The following is a 22131-nucleotide window of genomic DNA, read 5'->3' on the forward strand; positions in this document are numbered from 1 at the left end:
TCGAACCGTAGTGGCCTCTCCAGTTATAAAACCCGTTTAACGATAAAATAACGCGTTTGTCTAAGCTCCTCCCCAGCATGACGTCAGCAGACACACCCCTCGAGTCCTCGCCTCATTTCATATGCAGAAAGACCTATTATCCCTGTGGGGCGTATACGGATTTGCTTTAGCACATGCACGAAAATGCACAGATAAACAGGCAGTTTTGACAACTTTCTCAACATGAACACGTTTATTCTTTTTTTTTTCATGTTTGTAGGGTTGAGTGGAAGGCAATGTGAGGTTCACTTAGGAAATTTTAAGACGTCATCCCCCCCTCGGAGGAAAATAGTTGCGTCCATTCCCGCCCCCCCACGTGTCACGCGTGCCGGCTAAGAGGCGGGACCGTGACGTCAGAGTCTGGGCGGTTTGGACGGTTCCAAATGAGTTCTGGTAGGGGAGCTTCTTTAGGCTAGAAGGCTGCCCTAAGAATTAACCTTCTTTCTCTCCATAATCCATTTGTGCAGGCTTTAATTTAAAGTCACGGAAGCACGTGTTGCGGGCTGACAGTCCTCTCCACGGCCATGAAGAAGACGGGGGCGGAACCCCTCCTTGTTGCCACTCCACCGAGTGGCCGCGTCCATTCTGGGCCCGGTGGCCTGATTTAAGGGGTAGGGAAAAGTGTCAGTTTTAGGGATCGCAAAGGGTGGCGGCCCCATGGCCCCGCTGGGAGGCGCCCCGCGGCTGGTGCTGCTGTTCAGCGGGAAGAGGAAATCCGGGAAGGACTTCGTGACCGAGGCGCTGCAGAGCAGGTGTCCGCGGGGCGGGGACGGGGGAGGCCAGGGGAGATCCCGAATCACGTGACACGAGGGGTCTGTTAGGGTGTGATGGAGTGAGCTTTGGAGTTGAGGTCCTCGGGTTGCAGGGCAGAAGGAGCGCTGGGCGGCGAGAAGTGAAGGACTGTCACCGTCAAGTAAAACAGCAGTCTGCACACGCCCACCTCAAAGAACCAGGCGGCCACCTCTCCTAAGACTGTAAGCTGTAGGTCTCTCCAAGAAGCATTAGTAACAGTTACTACCACGGCACTTTTTATACCTTATTCTTAATCCTCCAGACAGTGTTGCGAGGTGATGGTTACAGAAAAGGAAACTGTGTCACAGATAAAGGATTTGCCTCAGACCACACCTCAGCTGTATCAGACTTCAAAGACGAATCCTTGCCCAACACACCACCTAATCGCTGCGGTTTACTGAGCCTTTATTGTGTGTCACATAGTGTTGTTAGGTACTGCGTGGTATTATTAATCAGTATCTCCATTTCACAGATGAAGAAACTGAGACTCTGAAAAGTTAAAAACAAACAAAAACCCAAACCCAAACTTGCCAGAAACACAAAGTAATCAGTAGATCCAGAACTCAAATTCAGCTTTAGCCTAGCTCCAAGGAATGGGTTCTTTTTGCTTTACCTCACTGCTTCTCCTAATAATAATACCTTTTGCTCAGGTTTTCTTCCAAAGCAAGGTGTTCTGTGTGGGAGCATTTTTGTTGGGCTAGGAGAGCACAGAAGCCTGAGAACGTGGAGTGGGGCTCCTCTCCTCTTGAAGGCCAGTGTGGTGAGGGTAACAGGAGGCTGCTTTGGGGCACCATGGGGGTTCTAAGAGGTTGCAGAAAAGCCCAGGGCAGAATTTGCCGCCCTAATCTTTCACCACTAAGTATCCGCCACCTTTTCCTAAGTAACATTTCTTCTTACCACCCAACACATAAATCAATTCGTGATCAGAAGCACAGGCTCTGGAATTAGACTGCTGGGGTTCGAATCCTGACTCAACCACTTATTCGATTGTGATCTTGTACAAGTTTTTCTTTTCTTTTTAAATAAATAAATAAATAAATAATTTATTTATTTATTTTTGGCAGTGTTGGGTCTTTGTTGCTGCACACGGGCTTTCTCTAGTTGTGGCGAGCTACTCTCCGTTGCGGTGCACAGGCTTCTCATTGCGGTGGCTTCTCTGGTTGCAGAGCATGGGCTCTAGGCGCGCGGGCTTCAGTAGCTGTGGCACTCGGGCTCAGTAGTTGTGGCACATGGGCTCTAGAGCGCAGGTTCAGTGGTTGGGGTGCACGGGGCTTAGTTGCTCCCCAGCGTGTGGGATCTTCCCAGACCAGGGCTCGAACCTGTGTCCCCTGCATTGGCAGGCGGATTCTTAACCACTGCGCCACCAGGGAAGCCTGTACAAGTTTCTCATGAGAAAGTTTTGTCATCTGTGAGATGGAGATAATAACAGGGTGATTGTAAGGGTTAAATGAGATAACGCACATGAAGGGCTTGGAACAATTCTTGGCATTTAGTAAAGGCATAGGAACTAAATGTTGGCTTTTATATTTATTTTATCCACATTGGCTTTGTTACTTGCAACGGTGCTTTGGGTGAGTCAGTTTTCCTCACTCAACCTCAGTTTCTCATCTGAAACATGGAAATAAGAACATCTATCTCACCATGTCAGTGTTTAAGTCAATCTGTAAGGTCAAGGTCAGGGCAACGTCAGGGCAGAAATCATGTATCTTATTCACATTCGTATCACCTGGATCCAAATATAGAACCCAACAAATGGTTGTTTGAGTAAATTGAACAACTGAATGAATGAGTTATTTATGTGTGGTGACCAAGTCACTTGAGACTGAGATATCCCTGGCTGTGAGAGAACTAGTTCAGGGGCCCAGCAGTAACTGAATCCAGCCAGAATATTGCCAGGATGTTCACACTGTAATTATGCTTTTATTTGTTTTCCCTGTTAGTTTCAGGGCTCTTTCACATTCGAGTTTCATAATAATCCTGTGGGAGACAGAAAAGAAACTGTTATCCCCATTTTACAGATGAGGAAATCAGGGAAGTTGAGACCTGACAAAGTTATATAGATGCCAGTAGCAGAAATGGTGCTTCACTCTTCTGGGGCCTGGAAGCTTTAGGTTAACGAGGTTCGGATCTCCCTGTCTCACAGACTTGGAGCTGATGTGTGTGCTGTCCTCCGGCTCTCCGGTCCACTCAAGGAGCAGTATGCTCAGGTAGGTGGTGGTTCTGTGGCATCTGGTGGGTTGGAAGAAGCCAGCTCCTGAGCTTTGGTTGCTGTGCTGTTGCTTGAGTCACTAGCAGCGTCTCTCTGACTCCTTTTGGGAGGGTGGCAGACGGCTCTCTGCTTTCTATAGGTGGACCTTTTGGGGGCATTTTCTGTTTAAGTTTCTTTCCCATTGGCCTTACTCACTTCAGGCCACCTCCCTAGAGCATGTTCAGGAAAGTGTGTCCAGAAAAGGCTGTAGACGTGAGTTGGCAGCTATGATACCATGTTATTGGTAAGGGTCTGTCCCCCTATTCAAAAAATATGACACACATCACCCCCCTCCCCCCATTAAAGCTGGCCAGCAACAACCCTTGGAATTCTCCCCTTAGAAATTTAATCACATGAAAAAAGCAAGATGTAGAATAGTGTATAGAGAATGCTGCATTTGTATAAAAATGGGGAAAATTGTAAATATATTTGCTCATATACCTAGCCATTCAACCAATATTTATGGGGTGCATTCAGCACCGTTCTAGGTGCTTGGGATGTGTAAAAGCCTGGGCAGGATACATAAGAGACTGGACCTTGGCTGCCTCCAGGGAAGGGACCTACATGGCTGGGGAACAGAGGAGGGAGAGAGATTTTTCACTGTAAACGATGTTTATCTTTTGAATTTTGAACCATGTAGATGAAAAAAAAATAGGACTGCAAAAAATAAGTAGGAACTCTCAGGATCTTAGACTTCAGAAAGGGAGCCTGGAGGGTGGGATTAGCTCCCCACACAATGAAGAGCCTGATCTTCGCTTACATTTCTGTCCTTGACCTCTAGGTGCACCCTTCCAGGGACTTGTGCTCATGGCCCCTTGGTCAGCTGGCCTGAGACTGAACTTCTGGGTCCACACAAAATGAATTTGTCCCCTCCTTCCATATGACGGCCCCATCTCCATGGGAAGCATTCTCCTGAACCATCGGGTCTTCTCCCACCACCTAAACAGACCCATTCATAGGGTGGCAGCCTGGGGGATCCTGGGAATAACAGATTCAGTGGTTTTCAATTTTCTTTTTTTTTTTTAGTGGGAACCTTTCCCAAATGAAATTGGATGCAGAAATTCCTTGTATCCAGTAGATAGACTGGGAGTGACTCTGAGTGGAGCAGAGGCACTCAGCCTTCCCCAGTGGGGCTTGGGCACCTCCAAACTCCAGGGCTCAGAGGAGCAGTTTGAAAACCACTGATCTGCTTCCAAACTTCCCAAATTAGGCCCCACTCCAGACCAGTGAGCCAGGCTGGAGGGTGGGGTAGGGTGAGTGGGCAGGAGTTTGCATTTCTAAAACCCCAGTAGGAGATGGATAGGCCAGCCTGCGCCCGCTGTTTTTAAGTCCAGCACCGCTTCATCCATTACTCCCATTTGAAAACAAATTCAAAATGAAATGTTAATGCATTGATTTTTTAAGTTTCAATGGGGAATATAATTGACAAGCAGACCATAATGCTCCTGGTGGCTAATCTCCCCCTGTGGTAAAGAGTACATGGCGGGGCTTCCCTGGTGGAGCAGTGGTTAAGAATCCACCTGCCAATGCAGGAGACACGGGTTTGAGTCCTGATCTGGGAAGATCCCACATGCCGCGGAGCAACTAAGCCCGTGTGCAACAGCTACTGAGCCTGTGCTCTAGAGCCCACGTGCCACAACTACTGAAGCCCGTGAGCCTAGAGCCCGTGCACCGCAACGAAGAGAAGCCCCTGCTCGCCGCAACTAGAGAAAGCAGCCAAAAAAAAAAGTACATGGCAAACTAGTTTATAGTTTATAAATAGGAGATGGCTGCTGGCCCCACTGTGGAATAGGGTGCAGGTAGGTGATTTGACTTGCTGGGTCACAGCCCCTTCAGTTTGTACATGAAGAAACTGAGTCTTTCGGGAGAGGGTCTTGCTGCAGTGAATGCCAGGGGAGCTGAAACCTGAACTGAGTGATGTTTTTCAGACCCCCTCCCATCCTGGGGCCCTCTGGATGGCCCCTCCTGCTTGTCAGTGTCCCTGGACAAGGGAAGGCTGGGTCTGGAAGGGGTTCCCTAGGGTAGTCAGAATAGCCCCTCCTGCTCCAGGGGTCCAGGAGTGCCCAGAGCCAAATGTAGTGACGCTGATGCAGCAAAGGTGGCAGGAATTTGGGGATGAGGAAGGGGGTGAGGGGAAGGGGAGAGAGACAGGGAAGCTAAGTCTCCTGGGCTTTGGGATGGGGACAAACGATGCCAGAGGGGTTGTGGAAGGACACAGAATGTGATGTTTTCAGATTTCCCACTTAAGTTGAAGACTAAGCCTGTGCCCAAGGGAGGTAAACTAATTTCAGGTTTAGTTTAAGCCAGAAATGATTGGGAAGGTAAAACCGTTGCAAAAGAGAAAACCACATCACACATTTAAAGACAAACTGAAACAATCTCTGGATTATCCCAAGGTGTTTCTTCCATCTGCCAGTGTTTCGGAGTTCTTAGTTGCTAGGGCCCTTTCCCCTGCAGGCCTCTGGCCTGGCAGCAACCTCACGAGTCCTTGCGGCAGCCCTCAGGGAAGGCAGGTGAGGGGAGGGGTGGCCCTCCCTCTGTTTTAGGGAAGACCTAAGCGAGGTTGAGAGGGTGGTGGCATAAACAGAATGTGCTTTGGGCAGGAGCACGGCTTAGACTTCCAGAGACTCCTGGATGCCAGCACCTACAAGGAGCCCTTTCGGAGGGACATGATCCGCTGGGGGGAGGAGAAGCGCCAGGCCGACCCAGGCTTCTTCTGCAGGAAGATCGTGGAGGGCGTCTCCCAGCCCGTCTGGGTAAGTGGGCTCTATGGCAGCATTAGGAAAATCTGTTTCCCCAGCCGTCTGCCTCTCCCCAGACATATCTCACATGTGTCCATTTCTCTCTCCCCACGGCCACTCCCCTGGTCCAAGCTCCTGCTGTCTCTCACCCAGACAGTCGTAGTAGCCCTCACACTGGTGCCTGCTTTGGCTCTTGTTCCTTGTGATCCATGCATCACACAGCAGCCAGAGTGACCTTTTAAAAACATCAACCAAGTCATGTTTAGAACCCTTTGTCCCACTGTTTTGATGGACAAAATCACAATCTGTAATGTGAACTTCTGGGCCTTGAATGATTGGCTCCTGCTGCCCTTTTAGCCTCCTTACTCCTTAAGCCACAGCAACACTGGCCTTCTCTCTGTTCCTCAAATAAATCAAACCCCTTCTGGAATCAAGGCCTTTGCCCGTGTCCTTCTACCTGCCCGGACTGCCCTTTCTATCCCTCTTCACCTGGTTAGCTCCAGCTCAGCTCCCATGGCACCTCCACAGGGAAGACTTCCCTGATGCCCAGGTCTTAACTGGCGCTCCTGGTCAGGTGCTCCCATAGCACCTTATTACCCTTTTCCTTCCTCATTCATTCTGGCAGCCAGTAGTATCTTCTTGTAGCAGGACTGGTTCCAGGTGATTTGGGGATACATCATGTGAAAATCTGATGAAGTCCCTGCTCTCAGGGTACTTACATTATAGCTGGGGGCAGAGGGAGTTAGGCCCTAAAAAAATATAGAATATGTCAGGTGGAGATAAATACTAAGGGACAAAATAAAGCAGGCCAGGACTCTGAGGAGGGCTGGGTTGCTGCTTTATTAAGAGTATCAGGGAAGGTCTCACTGATGTGATGACATTTGAGCAGGACCTGAAGGAAGTAAGGGAGTGACCCAAATGGGTGTTTGTGGGTGAAGGGAGAGTGTGGCAGGAGGTGAGGTCAGATCATGAAGATTCTCTGGAAGAGCCTGGGGTTTCTCTGAGTGAGATGGGGACTCACTGGAGGGTTTGGAACAGAGGAGAGGCATGGTCTGCTCTAAGGTTTAGAAAGCTCTCCCTGGCTGCTGCGAGAGGTCAAGAATGGAAGCAGAGAGGCCAGGCAGAGGATCTTTCCACAAGACAGCAAAATGGCCGAGGCTCGGCTCGGGGTGGTGGTGGAGTGGAGAGAAGGGGAGGATTCTGCACAGATTTTGAGGATAGAACCAATAGGATTTCCCGATATGATGGCTCTGGGAGACAAATCCAAGGGTTTTGTTCAGAGTAGCTAGACAGATGGAGTTGTGATTTTCTGAGACAGGGATGGTGTGGAGGAACAGGTCTGGGGAGAAAATCAGGAGTTCAGTTTCAGAGTGGTAAGGTCGAGATGCTTGTTGATATGCGCTGTGATTACATGGTAATTAGTGAAGCTGCATCTTTAGAGTCTGTCTCTCCCACCAGACAGTGAGCATCCTGAGGGCAAGCACCAGGTCTGTTGTGCTCACCACTCTATCCCCAGTGCCTAGCACAGTGCCCGGCACACAGTAGGTGTTTGACATAGTACTTAAGAGCTGGGTGAATGAACATGTCCACAGCATGGACAAAAACAGCTGACCTCTTTATTCGCTTATTCATTCGTTCATTGACCGTGTGCTCCTGAGTGCTCCTTATGTGTCAGAGGGTGCTAAGGGCCAGGGATAGAGCAGTGAATGGAGACAAAGTCCTTCCCCTCATGGAGCTGACTCTACAGAGTGCAGATCAGGCAATAAACACACAAACAGATAAATAGTGACGGTTTCATGAATACTTAGTGCTCAGAGAAAAATAAAAAGCATATAAGAATTGAAAGGGACAGGAAGAGAGCCAGGAAGGATGGTAGGGACAGCCTCTCCAAGGAGGTGATATTTGAGCAGAAACCTCCATGAAGCAAGGGAGCCTCCCTCATGATTATCTCGGCAGAGGAAGTAGGATGTGCAAAGGCCCTGAGGAGGAGACCTGGTTGGTATGTTTAAGAAACCGCAAGGTTTTCAGTTGGCTGCAGCAGAATGAATGAAGGGTAAATGATGGGAAATAGGTGCCAGATCTTATAGGTCCTTGTAAGTTGGGGTGAGAGCTTTGGATTGTATTAGAATTATGGGAAACCTTTGAGAGATTTAGGGCAAGGGACTGACAGGGATCACATTTACATTTTAAAAGGTGCTGGGGGCAGGGACCGATTAGGGTATCTTTGTTTCTGGCCCCAGTTTGCTCATCTGTCAAATGAGGGCATTGGACTGGCTGATCTGACTTCAAAGCTTGAGGCCTCTTCTTCAGCTCAGCGATGACTGACATGACCGTAGAATACAGTGTGGGCATATCGGGCTGCAGACTGCAGCAGTCAGGAAAGGGCTGCCTGGAGGGAGGAGGGGATGTCCGTCCCAGCTGGCTGGGTAATAATAGGGAATGGGGCTACACTTTTCTGGGTTTTGTAGTCCATGCTCCTGTTTATTTGGACTGGGTCTGGGTCTTCCCCTCCTTCTCCCTTACCCCCAGTGCCTTGTCCTGTTGCTCCCTGCACCATGCCCCTGTTGGTCACTTGTTTGTGTCCTTTCCCTGCAGCTGGTGAGTGACACACGGAGGGTGTCTGACATCCAGTGGTTTCGGGAGGCCTACGGGGCTGTGACGCAGACGGTCCGCGTGGTGGCCACAGAGCAGAGCCGACAGCAGCGGGGCTGGGTGTTCACACCAGGTGAGCTGCTCACAACCTCTACCCCAAGGCTCGGCACGCAGGCCAGCCGCCCCACCTGTAGACCAGGCCACCCGCTCCTGGGCTCTTGGTCCGGTCTTCCGCTGTCTCCCTGGCAGGATGTGGGGAGTGAGCCGGGGATTATAAAAAGGAGTCTGAGGCCTGGGGCTCAGGAGCACCTCCAGATTAAAAAGTGGAGTTGGGTAGAGGATGGTATCCTTGGGGATGAAGGTTGCCCTGTGACCTTGGCCTGGTATCCTTACCTGGGCTGCCTTCTCCAGGCCAGTGGGCTTCTGGAGGTCTGGCTGGGACCCATTCCCCTGGTCCTTCACCTTTGCTTTCCAGCCTGGTGGGGGGACTGACAGTGGGTCAGAGGGTGGGCCTGACAAACTTCACTCCTGTTTGATTAACAGAGTAGGGGGAGGGGGAAGAGGAAGCTCTACTAGGCAGCCTTAGTGGTGCCAGCCCAGGACCTACTCTGTGGCAATTCAGAGGCATAGCTCATATGTCTTCCCTGCCCTAGGTCATTGTGACTCGGGGAAGTTCAGATCAGTGGGTACGGCCCTTCCTAATGGCTGCTCACCTCCTGGGCACTCACTCTGGCCAGGCCCATGCTAAGCCCTTTAAACATTATCTCACTTTATACTAGCAGCAAACCCACCAGGTAGATGCTCTTATTACCATTCTCATTGTCAGGTGAGAATGGCACACCCTGCCTTCTAAGAGAACTGAATCACAGATACAGGGATAGAAATGGACACAACCAGCTTCACATAAAATGAAAACGAAATGGCCATTTGGGTTGTCTGTGGTTTGAGATGGCAGTGACAAGTGAAGACTTAAGCCAGAGGGACCCTCTGTGGGGCTCAGGTGGCTGTGGACTGCTGAACCTGCTATCCTGGTGTTTCATGGGGTGGGGAAGTGCCCTCTGGGGTAAGTGGAGCTTGGTTCCGGAGGGACCGAGGGGAGTGCGAGAGAGGGTGGCTCCATGTGGGGTCAGCAGGCCACAATGCCCGATGCCTGGTGTTTGTCAGGAGGGATGGGGCCTGACCTCGCCATACCTCCTCTGCAGGGGTGGATGATGCTGAGTCAGAATGTGGCCTGGACAACGTCGGGGCCTTCGATTGGGTCATTGAGAACCACGGAGATGAGCAGCGCCTGGAGGAGCAGCTGGAGCAGCTGATAGAATTTGTCCGCTCCAGGCTTTAGCTGGCAGGTTCTAGGAGTGAGTGGGGGCTGCCAGGGTGAGGGTGGGCTCCCTGGGCCGAACATGTGGTTGCCGATGCTGGCCGAGGTTGGGGGAGCAGACAAAGGGCCTGGGTCAAGGTTTCTGGGGGCTCGTAGATGTCAGACAAGTTAAGAAACCACCAGGGACCTCGTTTCTTCGTGGAAAGGACAGCCCTACCTCTTTACAAGGAGACTTAAAGGGCAGAGGGGTGTGAGTTGGCTGTGCTTGAAGCAGAAGCATCACCACCTCCATGGGCGCCAAACCTGTCAGCCTGTGGTGGCCTTGCTTCCCCGACTGGATGCTTTCAGCCTCTTGTTCTCGTCAAGAGCCTGGGGCTCCCCAGTGTGGATACTAATAAACCTTCTTGGAGCACCTGCTCAGAGCTGGACATCTCTCATTTCCCAGATGACAACCCAGCCTGTGTGGCTCCGTAGGGCCTGGGTTGTCCTGGTGGCTGTGGGTTTCTGTTCTGCCTCCCAGCTGGGCGGGAACATATCCTGCAGAGGCTGACCTTGATCCGGGCCAAGTGGGTAAAAGGCCTGTATGTGTCTGAGGCAGGATTGGAGTCTGAGGGTCTTGTCTTCTGGGATGGCCCCAAGAGAGGCTCAGCATTCCACAGAAAGTGCCACCAGCAAGTACCCAGAGGGACTGGGGTATCATAGAGGGGCAGAGGCACCAGAGCTTGATGGCACCTGGTAACCATTGTTTGGCCCTGGGCAAGTCACCATAAACCTCAGCTTTCCCGTAGAAGGCCTTGGACTTGACCCCTTTTATTTATATAGCCTTATACAATTTCTAAATTTCTTCCAGATTCTTCACAGCCACCCTGTGAAATATTCAAGGAGGGCATTTTCATCTGCATTTAGCAGATGCCAAGGACTCAGAGAAGTGAACAACTTGCCCAGGGTGGAGGGTTAGTATGTATTTGTGCTCCGGCCAGGACACAGGCTGCCTGACTCCTGACCAGGCCCCTCGGCCACGTGCCTTTGGGGTACGGTGCAAAGACCTGTGGCTCCTGGCCGTCCTCAGGCCTAGCCTGAACCCGCCAACTCTCTGGCCCTGGCTTTGTTCTCCTCCTACAAATCCTGTGGGTTCTCACTGATAAGGGGACAACCAAAGAAATTCCATCAGTTTCACCGCGACCCAAACTGAACTCTACATATTCCTGCCCACATCTCCTCCCTACATCACCTCTTCCTGATGCTAGTTCCCTGGCTCTTCAGTTAACCAGGCCTGAAAGCTTGACAGTCATCGTGGACTACTCCATGTCCCCTGACCCCCGGCTAATCAGCCCCCAGGTTCTGTTAACCTGCCCTCCCTGTGTCTGCTACTGTAGGGAAGTCTGTGTGCCCGATGCGTAGTGAGGCCAAACAATACTAAAACCTCAGAGTTTGGAGCAGAGAAAGGTTTATTGCAGGGCCGTGCAAGGAGACAGGTGGCTCATGCCTTAAAAACGCTGAACTCCCCTCAAGCTTTCAGCAAAGCCCTTTTATAGGAAAGGTGAGGGAGGGCTGTGGTTAGTTGTTGCAAACTTCTTTGGTGTCAGATCCTTTGTTCTTGAGGTCAGGTCACGGTCAGGTCACGATGTTCCTGTAATCCTCCACCAAAACAAATGTTATTCTCTGTTCTAACCAGAAAGGGCAAGGTCCCAAAGGCTCAACTTTTACTCTCTGAGGTCCAGGTCCTGGCTAAGAGGAGGGGGTCCCTGCGGAGGTCAGGTACCCTGCCGGGAGCGTTGGTTAAGCACCTAGTCTGGGTCTTACCGCCAGTGCCCAGGCCCGGCTGAAGAGGCAGATCTCAGCTTGCAGCACCCTCAGGGCCAGGTCCCCAGACCCTGCCCAGCCATCATCACTGAGGGAGCCAGGTGCCCAAGGACTCAACTGGCCCTCAGGCTTCTCAGGCCACCCAAACGGCGGGGCCAGGTCACGCAGACTACGAGCCATGTAGACTGCTGCTGCCATTAGGGTCGCAGAGGCGGGGATGGGGGAGAGGTTCACTGCAGCCTCAAGGCCTGGGCCCAGCCAGTGGGCGGCCATGGAGAGGGCGTGAGCTCTGCAGGACACAGACTTCAGCCTGTCGCTGGGCGCCCAGCTCATCCGCAGGCCCCGAGGCCAGAAGGCCTGGAGGGCCCCGGGGAGAAGGCTGTGACCCGTCTTTTACCGCACTCTCTGACACAAGGACCACTGCCGGGCCGACTGTTGGTGGGGCGGGGCCACTAACCGCGGCGCTCAGGGTCTCGCACTAACAGGCGCGAGCTAAGGGCTGCGTCCCCGCCCCGCCCCTATTACGCGTCTTCTCTCTGGGATTCTCACTGGAAGGTAAACTCCCTGATGGTTGGGGCGTGTCTGTCTTGTAGTTGTAGCCCTGCCTCCCAGAGTTGTAGGCCCACAGTGGGCACTCAGAAAACGGGTGTGATTGGATGCACGGTGAGGCAGGACTGTAGGAGTCACGCTGGAATCAGGTGGTGATCATGCGGTACATGTTTCCTCATCTTCACCTGGAGGCTCTGACCCAGCCCCTGGGGCCTGGTACCTCTGCTCCCCGCTGGCATTGAGCCAGGACTGGCTTGGAGGCCACTGGGGTCCTTTCCAACGCAGAGACTCCGCCTCCTCAGGGCTCTTCTCAGAGTTGACAGCCGAGGCTCTTTGTGAGGTCATTTCCCCCTCCGTGTGGTACTAGACCGAGAGATCACAGATCTGTTTTTTTTTTTTCTTCCTAGCTTTATTGAGCTATAATTGACATAATTGACATATAATATTGTATAAGTTTAAGGTGATATGATATCACATGATATATATATATATATTTTTTGCGGTCCGCGGGGCTCTCACTGCTGTGGCCTCTCCCGCTGCGGAGCACAGGCTCCGGACGCGCAGACTCAGCGGCCATGGCTCACGGGCCCAGCCGCTCCGTGGCATGTGGGATCTTCCCGGACTGGGGCACAAACCCGTGTCCCCTGCATCGGCAGGCGGACTCTCAACCACTGCGCCACCAGGGAGCCCCAACATGATTTTTTTTTTTTAATAGGTACTTTTATTTATTTATTTATTTATGGCTGTGTTGGGTCTTCGTTTCTGTGCGAGGGCTTTCTCCAGCCGCGGCAAGCGGGGGCCACTCTTCATCGCGGTGCGCGGGCCTCCCACTATCGCGGCCCCTCCTGTTGCGGAGTACAGGCTCCAGACGCGCAGGCCCAAAAATTGTGGCCCACAGGCCTAGTTGCTCCGCGGCACGTGGAATCCTCCCAGACCAGGGCTCGAACCCGTGTCCTCTGCATTGGCAGGCAGACTCTCAACCACTGCGCCACCAGGGAAGCCCCCCAACATGATATTTTGATACATGTATATATTATGAAATGATTACCACAAAATAAGGGTAGTTAACACCTCCGTCACTTCACATAACTGCCATTTTTTTGGGTGGTGGTGAGAACTAAATGCAACCTCCAGGTATATAATACAGTATTGCTAAGTACAGTGACTATGTGGTACATTAGATCCCCAGAACTTATTCATCTCATAACTGGAAGTTTGTAACCTCTAGCCAACATCTCTGCATTTCTCCCGCTCCTAGCCCCTGGCAACCACCATTTTACTTTTGTTTCTATGAGTTCAGCTTTTTAAAATTCCATATATAAGTGAGATCATGCAGTATTTGTCTTGTCTTTGTCTGAATTATTTCACTTAGCATAATGCCCTCAAAGTTCATCCATGTTGTTGCCAAAGTCAGGGTTTCCCTCCTTTTTTTTTCTGGTTGAATAATATTCCATTCTGTGTATATATATCACACTTTCTTGATCCATTTGTCCACTGATGAACAATTAGGTTGTTTCCATATCTTGGCTATTGTGAATAATGCTACAGTGAACATGGGGGTGCAGATATGTCTTTGAGATAGTTATTTCCTTTCCTTCAGATATATCAGATCTATCTATCTATCTCCTTCCTTAAATATCAAGGAGGCAGGGATGAAGCAGAGGAAGGGGAGGTGGCTCTCATATGCCCTTGGTAGGGGTGCTGAGCTGGTTCCTGGCTCTGGGTATTTGGAAGAGTCACAGGATGTGACTTGGGAAGCCAGCGGGTCCACTCCCCACCCTTTGACAAGTTGGCACTGATGCCTCTTAACATGGGAGGCCCCAGTGGCTAACCAGTCACTTCTGATGGACTTGAAGTTTTTCTACACTTAAAAAAAAATCCCAAACTGATATTTCTCTAAATATCAAAATCAGTAATAACCCTGACTTATGATACCCTATGTTTTTTTTTTTTTTTTTTTTTTTTTTTTTTTTTTCTTTTTGCGGTACGCGGGCCTCTCACTCTTGTGGCCTCTCCCGTTGCGGAGCACAGGCTCCGGACGCGCAGGCCCAGCGGCCATGGCTCACGGGCCCAGCCGCTCCGCGGCATATGGGATCCTCCCAGACCGGGGCACGAACCCGTATCCCCTGCATCGGCAGGCGGACTCTCAACCACTGCGCCACCAGGGAGGCCCGATACCCTATGTTTTGATGAGAGCTTTAGCTGCTTTTTTTTCAAGACATTTTGTCTGTGGTTATGATCTCGGAGTATAGCTCTTATTTTTTAATATTATGTATATGTCCTTATATTTTTTATAAGATTAAAAAAATATATATATATATATTTATTTATGGCTGTGTTGGGTCTTCTTCGCTGCACACAGGCTTTCTCTAGTTGCGGTGAGCAGGGGCTACTCTTCGTTGCGGTGCGTGGGCTTCTCATTGTGGTGGCTTCTCTTGTTGTGGAGCACGGGCTCTAGGCCCACAGGTTTTAGTAGTTGTGGTTCGCGGGCTTAGTTGCTCCATGGCATGCGAGATCTTCCCAGACCAGGGCTCTAACCCGTGTCCCCTGCATTGGCAGGTGGATTCTTAACCAGTGCGCCACCAGGGAGGTCCCTATATGTTCTTTTAATAATTATTTGTATCACTAACATTCTCTTAAAAATTTTATTATTCCACTTCTAAACTGCTGAGTTGAGGCATAGTTGGCATGTAATAACTGCACATATTTAAAGTGTACAATTTGATAAGTTTTGACATTTGTATTGATATATATCCATGAAACCAGTATCATAATCACAATGAACATATCCATCACCCTCAAAAGCTTCACCATGTCTCCTCCTCTTGCCTCTCCCAACCCCTGTCCCCAGGCAGCCACTGGTTTGCCTTCTGTGTCTATAGATTAGTTTGCATTTTCAATAATTTTGTATAAATGAGTCATACAGTATACATTTTTTTTGGTCTGATTTCTTTCACTGAGCATAATTATTTGAGATCCATCTACATTATTGCAGGTTCATGTCAATAGTTCATTTCTTTTTATTCCTGGTGTGTGGTATGAATATATCACCATTGTCTGTCCATTGACCTGCCGGATGTTTGGGTTGTTTCCAGTGTTTGGATATGACAAATAAAGCAGCTATGAACATTTATGTACAAGTTTTTGTGTGGACATGTATTTTCATTTCTCTTGGGTAGATACCTTCTTAACTTTTTAAGGAACTGCCAAACTGTTTTCCAAACTGGTTGTACTACATGTCCACCAGTACTGAATAAGAGTTCCATTTGCTTCATATCCTCACCAATACTTGGTATGGTCAGTCTTTTTAATTTTACCTATTCTAGTAGGCATATAGTGGTACCTCATTAGCATTTTATTTGCATTTCTCTAATGATTAATTTGTTACAAATCCTATGTTCAGTTTTGATAAAATCTCTCAACAAACTAGGAATAGAATGGAAGATCCTCTACCTGAAAAAGAACATCTACAAAAGTCCTATAGCTAACAGCACACTTTATAGTGAAATACTAAATGCTTTCACTCTAAGACTGGGAATGAGGCAGGGTTGTCCACTCTTATCACCTATTCAACATCATATTGGAGGTTCTGGTCAGTGCAATAAGACAAGAAAAAGAAATAGAAGGCATCCAGATTGGGAGCGAAGAAGTAGAACTGTGTTTATTCATATATGACATGATCATTTATATAGAAAATTTGATGGAATCTCCAAAAAAACTACTAGAACTGATAAGTGAGTTCAACAAGATTTCAGGATATAAGATCAATACATAAAAATCAATTGGGGCTCCCCTGGTGGCACAGTGGTTAAGAATCCGCCTGCCAATGCAGGGGACATGGGTTCGGGCCCTAGTCTGGGAGGATCCCACATGCCCTGGAGCAACTAAGCTCACGCACCACAACTGCTGAGCCTGCGCTCTGGAGCCCACGAGCCACAACCACTGAAGCCCGTGTGCCACAACTGCTGAAGCCCACGCGCCTAGAGCCCGTGCTCTGCAACAACAAAAGAAGCCACCGCAATGAGAAGCCCGTGCACCACAATGAATAGTAGCCCCTGCTCACCTCAACTAGAGAAAGCCCTTGTGCAGCAACGAAGAGCCAACACAACCAAAAATAAATAAATAAATTTACAAAAAAAAGTAAACCTTTAAAAAAAATAGCATAAAAACATGGAATAGAGATAAATCTGATAAAAGACTTGCCAAACCTGTACACTGAAATCTATAAAACATCGCTGAGAGGAATTAAAGAAGACCTAAAAAACAGAGATTATACCATATTCATAGATTAGAAAACTCAATATTAAGATATTCATTTTTATTGACATCATTACATACAGTGAAATGTACTGATCTTAAGTGTACAATTCAGCAAGTTTGACAAATGTGCACACCTGTGGAACAAAACTCCTTTATAAGATAGAGACATTTCCATCACTCTAGGTTTCTTTTTAACCCTTCCCAGTCAACCTCTGTCCTCCCAGAAACAACTATTATTTTGATTTCTTTCACCATAGATTAATTTTGCCTATTCTGGAATTTCATATAAATAGCTAACATCCAATTTTAAAACACATTCACAATTATTTATTTATTTATTTATTTATTTATTTATTTATTTATTGGCCATGCCATGTAGCTTGCCAGTCTTAGTTTCCCACCAGGGATTGAACCTGGGCCACGGCACTGAAAGTGTGGAGTCCTAACTACTGGGCCACCAGGGAATTCCCCAATGATAATTTATTTTTTAGACTTAACTGGTTTACTGCTCACTTTCAATTCTTTAATGATACCTCAACTTCCCCATGTTTGAATTTTGTATTTTAATTTCTCTCGAGACAGTTGATGTGTCTTCAAATGCTTTTTTCAAAAAGGGCATGTGGGTGATATAATTTTCTGAACCCCTATGAAAGAGAGAATGACATTCTGTTGCCTCTACATGTGGACAGTGACTTGGCTGGCTTAGGATTCGTGACCTGGTTCCACTCTCTGCTTGTGTTTGATATTGCAGAGTCTGAGGTCACCTTGAGTTTTGTTCCTTTGAAGATAACCTCCTTTTTCTGTCTGGATGCTTTGGATTTTTTTTTTTTTTTTGGCCTTCATTTTTAAAATTCAAATTCTGGCATTCTCCAAGGCAGAATGTGGACATGTTTCAAGAGAAAAAAGTTGGCGCTCATTGTTCCCTATAAAGTGTTATGGAGAAATGAGATGGAAATTTAAATGATTTCGTACATCCAAGTGCCTGCTGCGATGTGAAGTAGTCCCCTTGACAGATGTTGCCTCTCTCAACGTCTTGGGGAGCTCCCCTTTGGTTTGAGGAGTTGGTCTCAGGGATGACAAATTCTCACTCTCTGAAAGCATATTTGGGTTTTGGAAACAGCCAAATGAAATCTGGTGCTAAATTCTGCTGAGGGGAGTGAGGTGAGAGATGCACTTTTTGGCTAGAATAAATAATGCCTATAGTGGAACAACTCTAAAACTTCCTCAAGGCCAGTTCTAGAGAGGAATTTTTAAAAGTTGTCTTATTGTCCATGCCTCTGTGCCTTTGGATATGCCATTCCCTCTGCTTGCAGTGCCCTTTCAGTGGCTTTCGCTTGGACCTTCACAACTAAGGGTTGGACCACTGCACTCCCTGAGTGTCTCGTAGTGTGTGCTTTCTCACTGCTCCATCACTCTGTGAGCAATTCAGGAAAGGGTTTTTTTTTGTTTGTTTTTTGAATCTTTGTCTGGTGCCTGGCATGTAGTAGGTCTTAATAAATGTTTGCGGAAATGGAAAAGCTTTTTAAGTGTTAGGAGAGAATATGACCTCCCAAGCTTACTATCTTGAATTCGTCAATGTTCGTTTGGACATATAAAGTTATGGAGAGTGTGTCTGAAGCAACAACTCACTGACTCCTGTTGCATTACTCTTATTTATAAACAGTGGTGTGCTGGTAAATGTTGAAAAAGTGGCTCTCTGGGTGGAAGAAAGGCCCCATTTGACCATTTCTATGATGTAAATACTCCTGCTATGGCTGATTTCAAGCTACTAACGTCATGTCAACTGGCTAGCAAAATTCCTGAACATTTAAAAATTAGCTCTTGCAAGCTTGCTCCAGTACATCACCATGAAAATTCTACACCTCTTTTTGTTTTTCCACCATTACCCAGTTTGTCTGGGTGGCTTTTTTGCTGTTTATACAGCACATGTGTTGTATATTTTATCCCTTGCATCAGTCCAATTATTACTCTTATCCTCAGAGACTAAGGGACTTCTCTAAGGTGGCAAAGCTTTCCTGTCTATTCCTGGGTTTGGTCTCTGTCTGGAGCTCACTGCCAGCACCATGAAGGGCTGGAGAGATATGTGTTTTGCCCAGGCTTCTGTTTGCTGGTGTTGAGGTGAGCTGCCTGGAAGGACCCAAGGACCTGTTCTTGGCCCAGGATGTCCCTGCTGGCAACCAAGCTGTGACGTTTGATGGCCTTTGTCATGTTCACTTGTGACCTGATGAACAGGTGACAAGGAGGTTTGCAATTTTTATTATATGGGGATGAGCAGCTGTCACTTTCATGGCCTAATTCAGGATCTGGATGGTGCCTCATTGTCTGACGGCTGAGTGAAGTGATGCGCTCCTCTTTACAGTTTAGGGTTTTAACCTATTTCTTCCAGGTGCATCCAGGGAGCGTCCAGTCAAAGCTGAGTTCCTCAGGAGCCCAAGCTGAGGGCGATGAGGGCTCCCCCAGGAGGTGAGAGATGGACCTGCTGCCTGCTTCCTGCTTTGGTGGTGGTTTTTTGTTTTTTTGTTTTTTTTGGATGTGCACCATTTTTAAAGTCTTTATTGAATTTGTTACAATATTGCTTCTGTTTTATGTTTTGGTTTTTTGGCCGTGAGGCATGTGGGATCTTAGCTCCCCGACCAGGAATTGAACCCTCACCCCCTGCATTGGAAGGTAACGTCTTAACCACTGGACCGCCAGGGAAGTCCCTCCTGCTTGGTTTTTGTCTTAAATGATAACCAGTTTCAGGGCCTGTGGAAGGTCTGTGTTAGGGACTGTTAGGTTTTCTGGGGAGTCACCCAGATATGTGACATCATAGAAAGCAAGTACTGTAGTGGAACTCAGTGATCTAGCTTCAGATCCTTCACTTACAGATGAGGAAACTGAGGCCCAGTGAGGGGAAGTGTTTTGCTCAACGTCATACAGCAATAGTGGCAATACCAGGACTAGGCCCCAGGGCTCCTGACTCCCCATGCAGGTCTCATCCCCTGCCCTTCGTTTCCCTGTGGGAGCATGAGCCTTGTGCCCTTTATCAGAGGGTGGCAGAGAAGGCCCAGCTTGAGCTCTTGGGAGCTCTGCCAGGTTCCCTGCTTCCTGGGTTTTTCTAGACTTCCCTGAGGAGGCTGGGCCACCTGCCTATGCCACCTGGTGTATTCTGTTTAGATGAGTCAAGCTGTACCAGGAGAGGCCACAGAGGCCGCTTCCCAGGAGGGAACACTCGTGGCGTGAGGGGGATGAGGAAGGGAGAGATGGGTGTACACCTGGACCTGCCGTTCCTCGGAGGCTGGGGCTGGGATGCTGGAGGTGGAGGGCCGTGCCCTGCACCACGGCTGCTTTCCATCTGGGCGTTGACAGTGTCTGCTAGGTGGAGACCTTCCCAGCAATGTCCCTGTATCGTGAAAGCTCTGGTGAATTTCCAGGCACACCCAGACCTGAGCCAGTGGTACTTTTGGCAACTCATGTTTCCTGCTGCTGTGGCTGGCTGGTCCCGTAAGGTGGTGTGGAGGCCCCAGGACATCTGGCCTGGGCTGATCATTGTCCTAGCAGATCTGGGATGTTCCAGGAACTATGATAAGTCCTGTTGAGTATTGGCCAAGCAAGCCAGGAAGGGCAGGGAGCTGAGGCCTTGGATCCATTTGGCAAAGTCATTCTCAGCGCCTGCCCTCTCGAGGGAGCACCAGGGAGGGGAGGCGCTCAGACCTTGCCCCAGTGGGGGGAGGGGCACAGGGAGGATATTAACTCGGGCGTCAGGCTTTACAGTTTACCATGTGTTTTCATGCATATTATTTCATTCCATTCTCCCAGTAGCCCTATTATTGTTCCCATTTTAGACTGAAGAAATGGGGACAGAGGAAGATGAGTGACTTAGCCCAGCACGCTTTGTCATCAGGCTTGAATCCCACCTGTCATTATCCAGGTGTGCAACCTGGAGCAGGTTAGGTCGCTTTCTTGATTCCCACCTGTAAAACGGGAATCTTGCTACTACTGCAGAGGTTGTGCAGGTAGCACTGCGCTTGCCCTTCGGGAGCTCAGCTAATGAGACTTCTTCTTTTCCCCCCTTATCCCAAACCACATGGCCAGCAACCGGGGAGTTGGGCCTGGAATTTAGGTTTCTTTCCCTCTGATATGTGTGAGATAAACTTGGCATTTTTGGAAAAGGAATTCTTACTAAGAGATAAAGGGAAACACAAACACAGAAATGAGTGTGTGAACTTAAGGGCAGAGTGCTGAGGCCAAGTCTGTGGTGCTGAGCCTCGGGCTGGCTTGCCTGGGGCTCACCGACACCTACCTCTGGCCCTTTGTCCCCTCTCAGTGTGTCTGGCTGGCCTAGACTTGCATGGGCACCCTGGCAGGTCCTCCAGGGTCCTTACGCCTTCCCAGAAGTTTCTCCCACCTGCTCTGGGATTGGACCCTCAGGGCGGGCTCGCTGATGGATTGTCTGAGCCCACCTTGAACTGGGAGGGAGTGCTTAACCAGAATCAGCCCTGGAGCAGGCTCAGCTGTGCCCTTTGGAGGCCCCAGTGCCCAGAGCGGCTTCTCAACACACCTCAGGATGCCCACCCCTTCCCACCCTGGCACGCAGGCCACAGAGGTTTTTCAATTGACAATCAATTGACATCCTGAGGTCCACACTCAGGATGGTACTGGGCATGCAAGCACAAGTCAGGTGCGATTCAGTGCTTGTTCAGACCTGGTTTACTTCCGTCAATCATTCCTTTTTTAAAAAAAAATAAATTTATTTTATTTATTTATTTTTGGCCGCGTTGGGTCTTCGTTGCTGTGCGTGGGCTTTCTCTAGTTGCAGAGCGGGGGCTACTCTTCGTTGCGGTACGCAGGCTTCTCGTTACAGTGGCTTCTCTTGTTGCGGAGCATGGGCTCTAGGCAGGTGGGCTTCAGTAGTTGTGGCTCGCAGGCCCTAGAGCGTAGCCTCTGTAGCTGTTGCACATGGGCTTAGTTACTCCGCGACATGTGGGATCTTCCCGGACCAGGGCTCCAACCCGTGTCCCCTGCATTGGCAGGCAGATTCTTAATCACTGCACCACCAGGGAAGTCCTTGTCAATCAGTCTTCAGAGGCCTCACTTTCATGACATCTGGTGGGATTGAACTTGACCAACTCAGAAAAATCCCAATTGTCAGTTACTTTCAGCTTCCATTAAGCCAAGCTGGTACGGGCTCACTCCTCCCTCCCTCCCTCCCTTCCTTCCTTCCATGATTTTGATGGTCACTGATTTAGCTACTGCAGCAACCCTCCCCTCTCCCTACCACCACTGCCCCCTGGCAAGGGTTATGGATTATATTCAGTACACAATGTACACAGTTTTTTGGTCCCAGGATATGGTGACCTATGGAGGCCTGTACTCATAATTAGGTAATTATTTTTATTTTATTCTGTATTTTTTTGCTAAGTATCTCAGGCAGGCCCTGTTCCTACGGCTTCAGTCTCATCCCTTGAATAAATGTTCTGTGCTCTGCTTTCCAGCCATCCTGAACTTATGGATCCCAGTTCCTGGAATCACCAGGCTCTTGCTCATTTCTGTGCTTTTGAGTGTACTGTACCCTCTGCCTGGAACACCGTTGCCCTGTTGTTCTCTTGGCTCACTCCTCCTCCGGCTTTTGTTCTCTGCTTATGTGTCACTTTCTTGTCCCGTGCTCCCTCCCCAAGGTGAGGTGTCCTTGCTCTGGAATTCCATAGCCCCCTGGTCTAGCCTTACCACCCCCTGTGAAGGTCTGCTTAATCATGCTCCCTGCTACCCTCTGAGCTCTGTGAGGTTGGGGCCGGTCCCTCTTACTTATG

The 22131-nt window shown here is 49.1% G+C and overlaps 1 protein-coding gene across 2 annotated transcripts; it reads left to right on the forward strand.

Moving 5' to 3' along the window:
* Positions 1–527: 527 nt before the first annotated feature.
* On the forward strand, positions 528–19256 carry PMVK (phosphomevalonate kinase). Of its 2 annotated transcripts, XM_081224545.1 has the most exons (6): positions 528–791; positions 2975–3038; positions 5683–5835; positions 8416–8545; positions 9615–9767; positions 18729–19256. In XM_081224545.1, exons 1-5 carry the CDS (start codon positions 697–699, stop codon positions 9749–9751), a joined length of 579 nt encoding a protein of 192 aa, XP_081080671.1. In that variant the 5' UTR covers positions 528–696; the 3' UTR covers positions 9752–9767; positions 18729–19256. The 2 variants fall into 2 exon arrangements, with proteins under 2 accessions (XP_081080671.1, XP_081080670.1); XM_081224544.1 differs by lacking the exon at positions 18729–19256 and having other exon boundaries at positions 530–791; positions 9615–10203.
* Positions 19257–22131: the final 2875 nt, after the last annotated feature.

Source organism: Mesoplodon bidens, assembly GCF_964165515.1.
Source record: "Mesoplodon bidens genome assembly, chromosome: 2".
Taxonomy (NCBI): Eukaryota; Metazoa; Chordata; class Mammalia; order Artiodactyla; family Ziphiidae; genus Mesoplodon; species Mesoplodon bidens.

Excerpts from the sequence above, each read along its gene's own strand:
- PMVK (XM_081224545.1), top strand. The coding sequence starts at position 697 with ATGGCCCCGCTGGGAGGCGCCCCGCGGCTGGTGCTGCTGTTCAGCGGG. Across the intron at positions 792-2,974 it reads ACCGAGGCGCTGCAGAGCAG|ACTTGGAGCTGATGTGTGTG; the intron begins GTGTCCGCGGGG and ends CCTGTCTCACAG. Across the intron at positions 5,836-8,415 it reads GCGTCTCCCAGCCCGTCTGG|CTGGTGAGTGACACACGGAG; the intron begins GTAAGTGGGCTC and ends CTTTCCCTGCAG.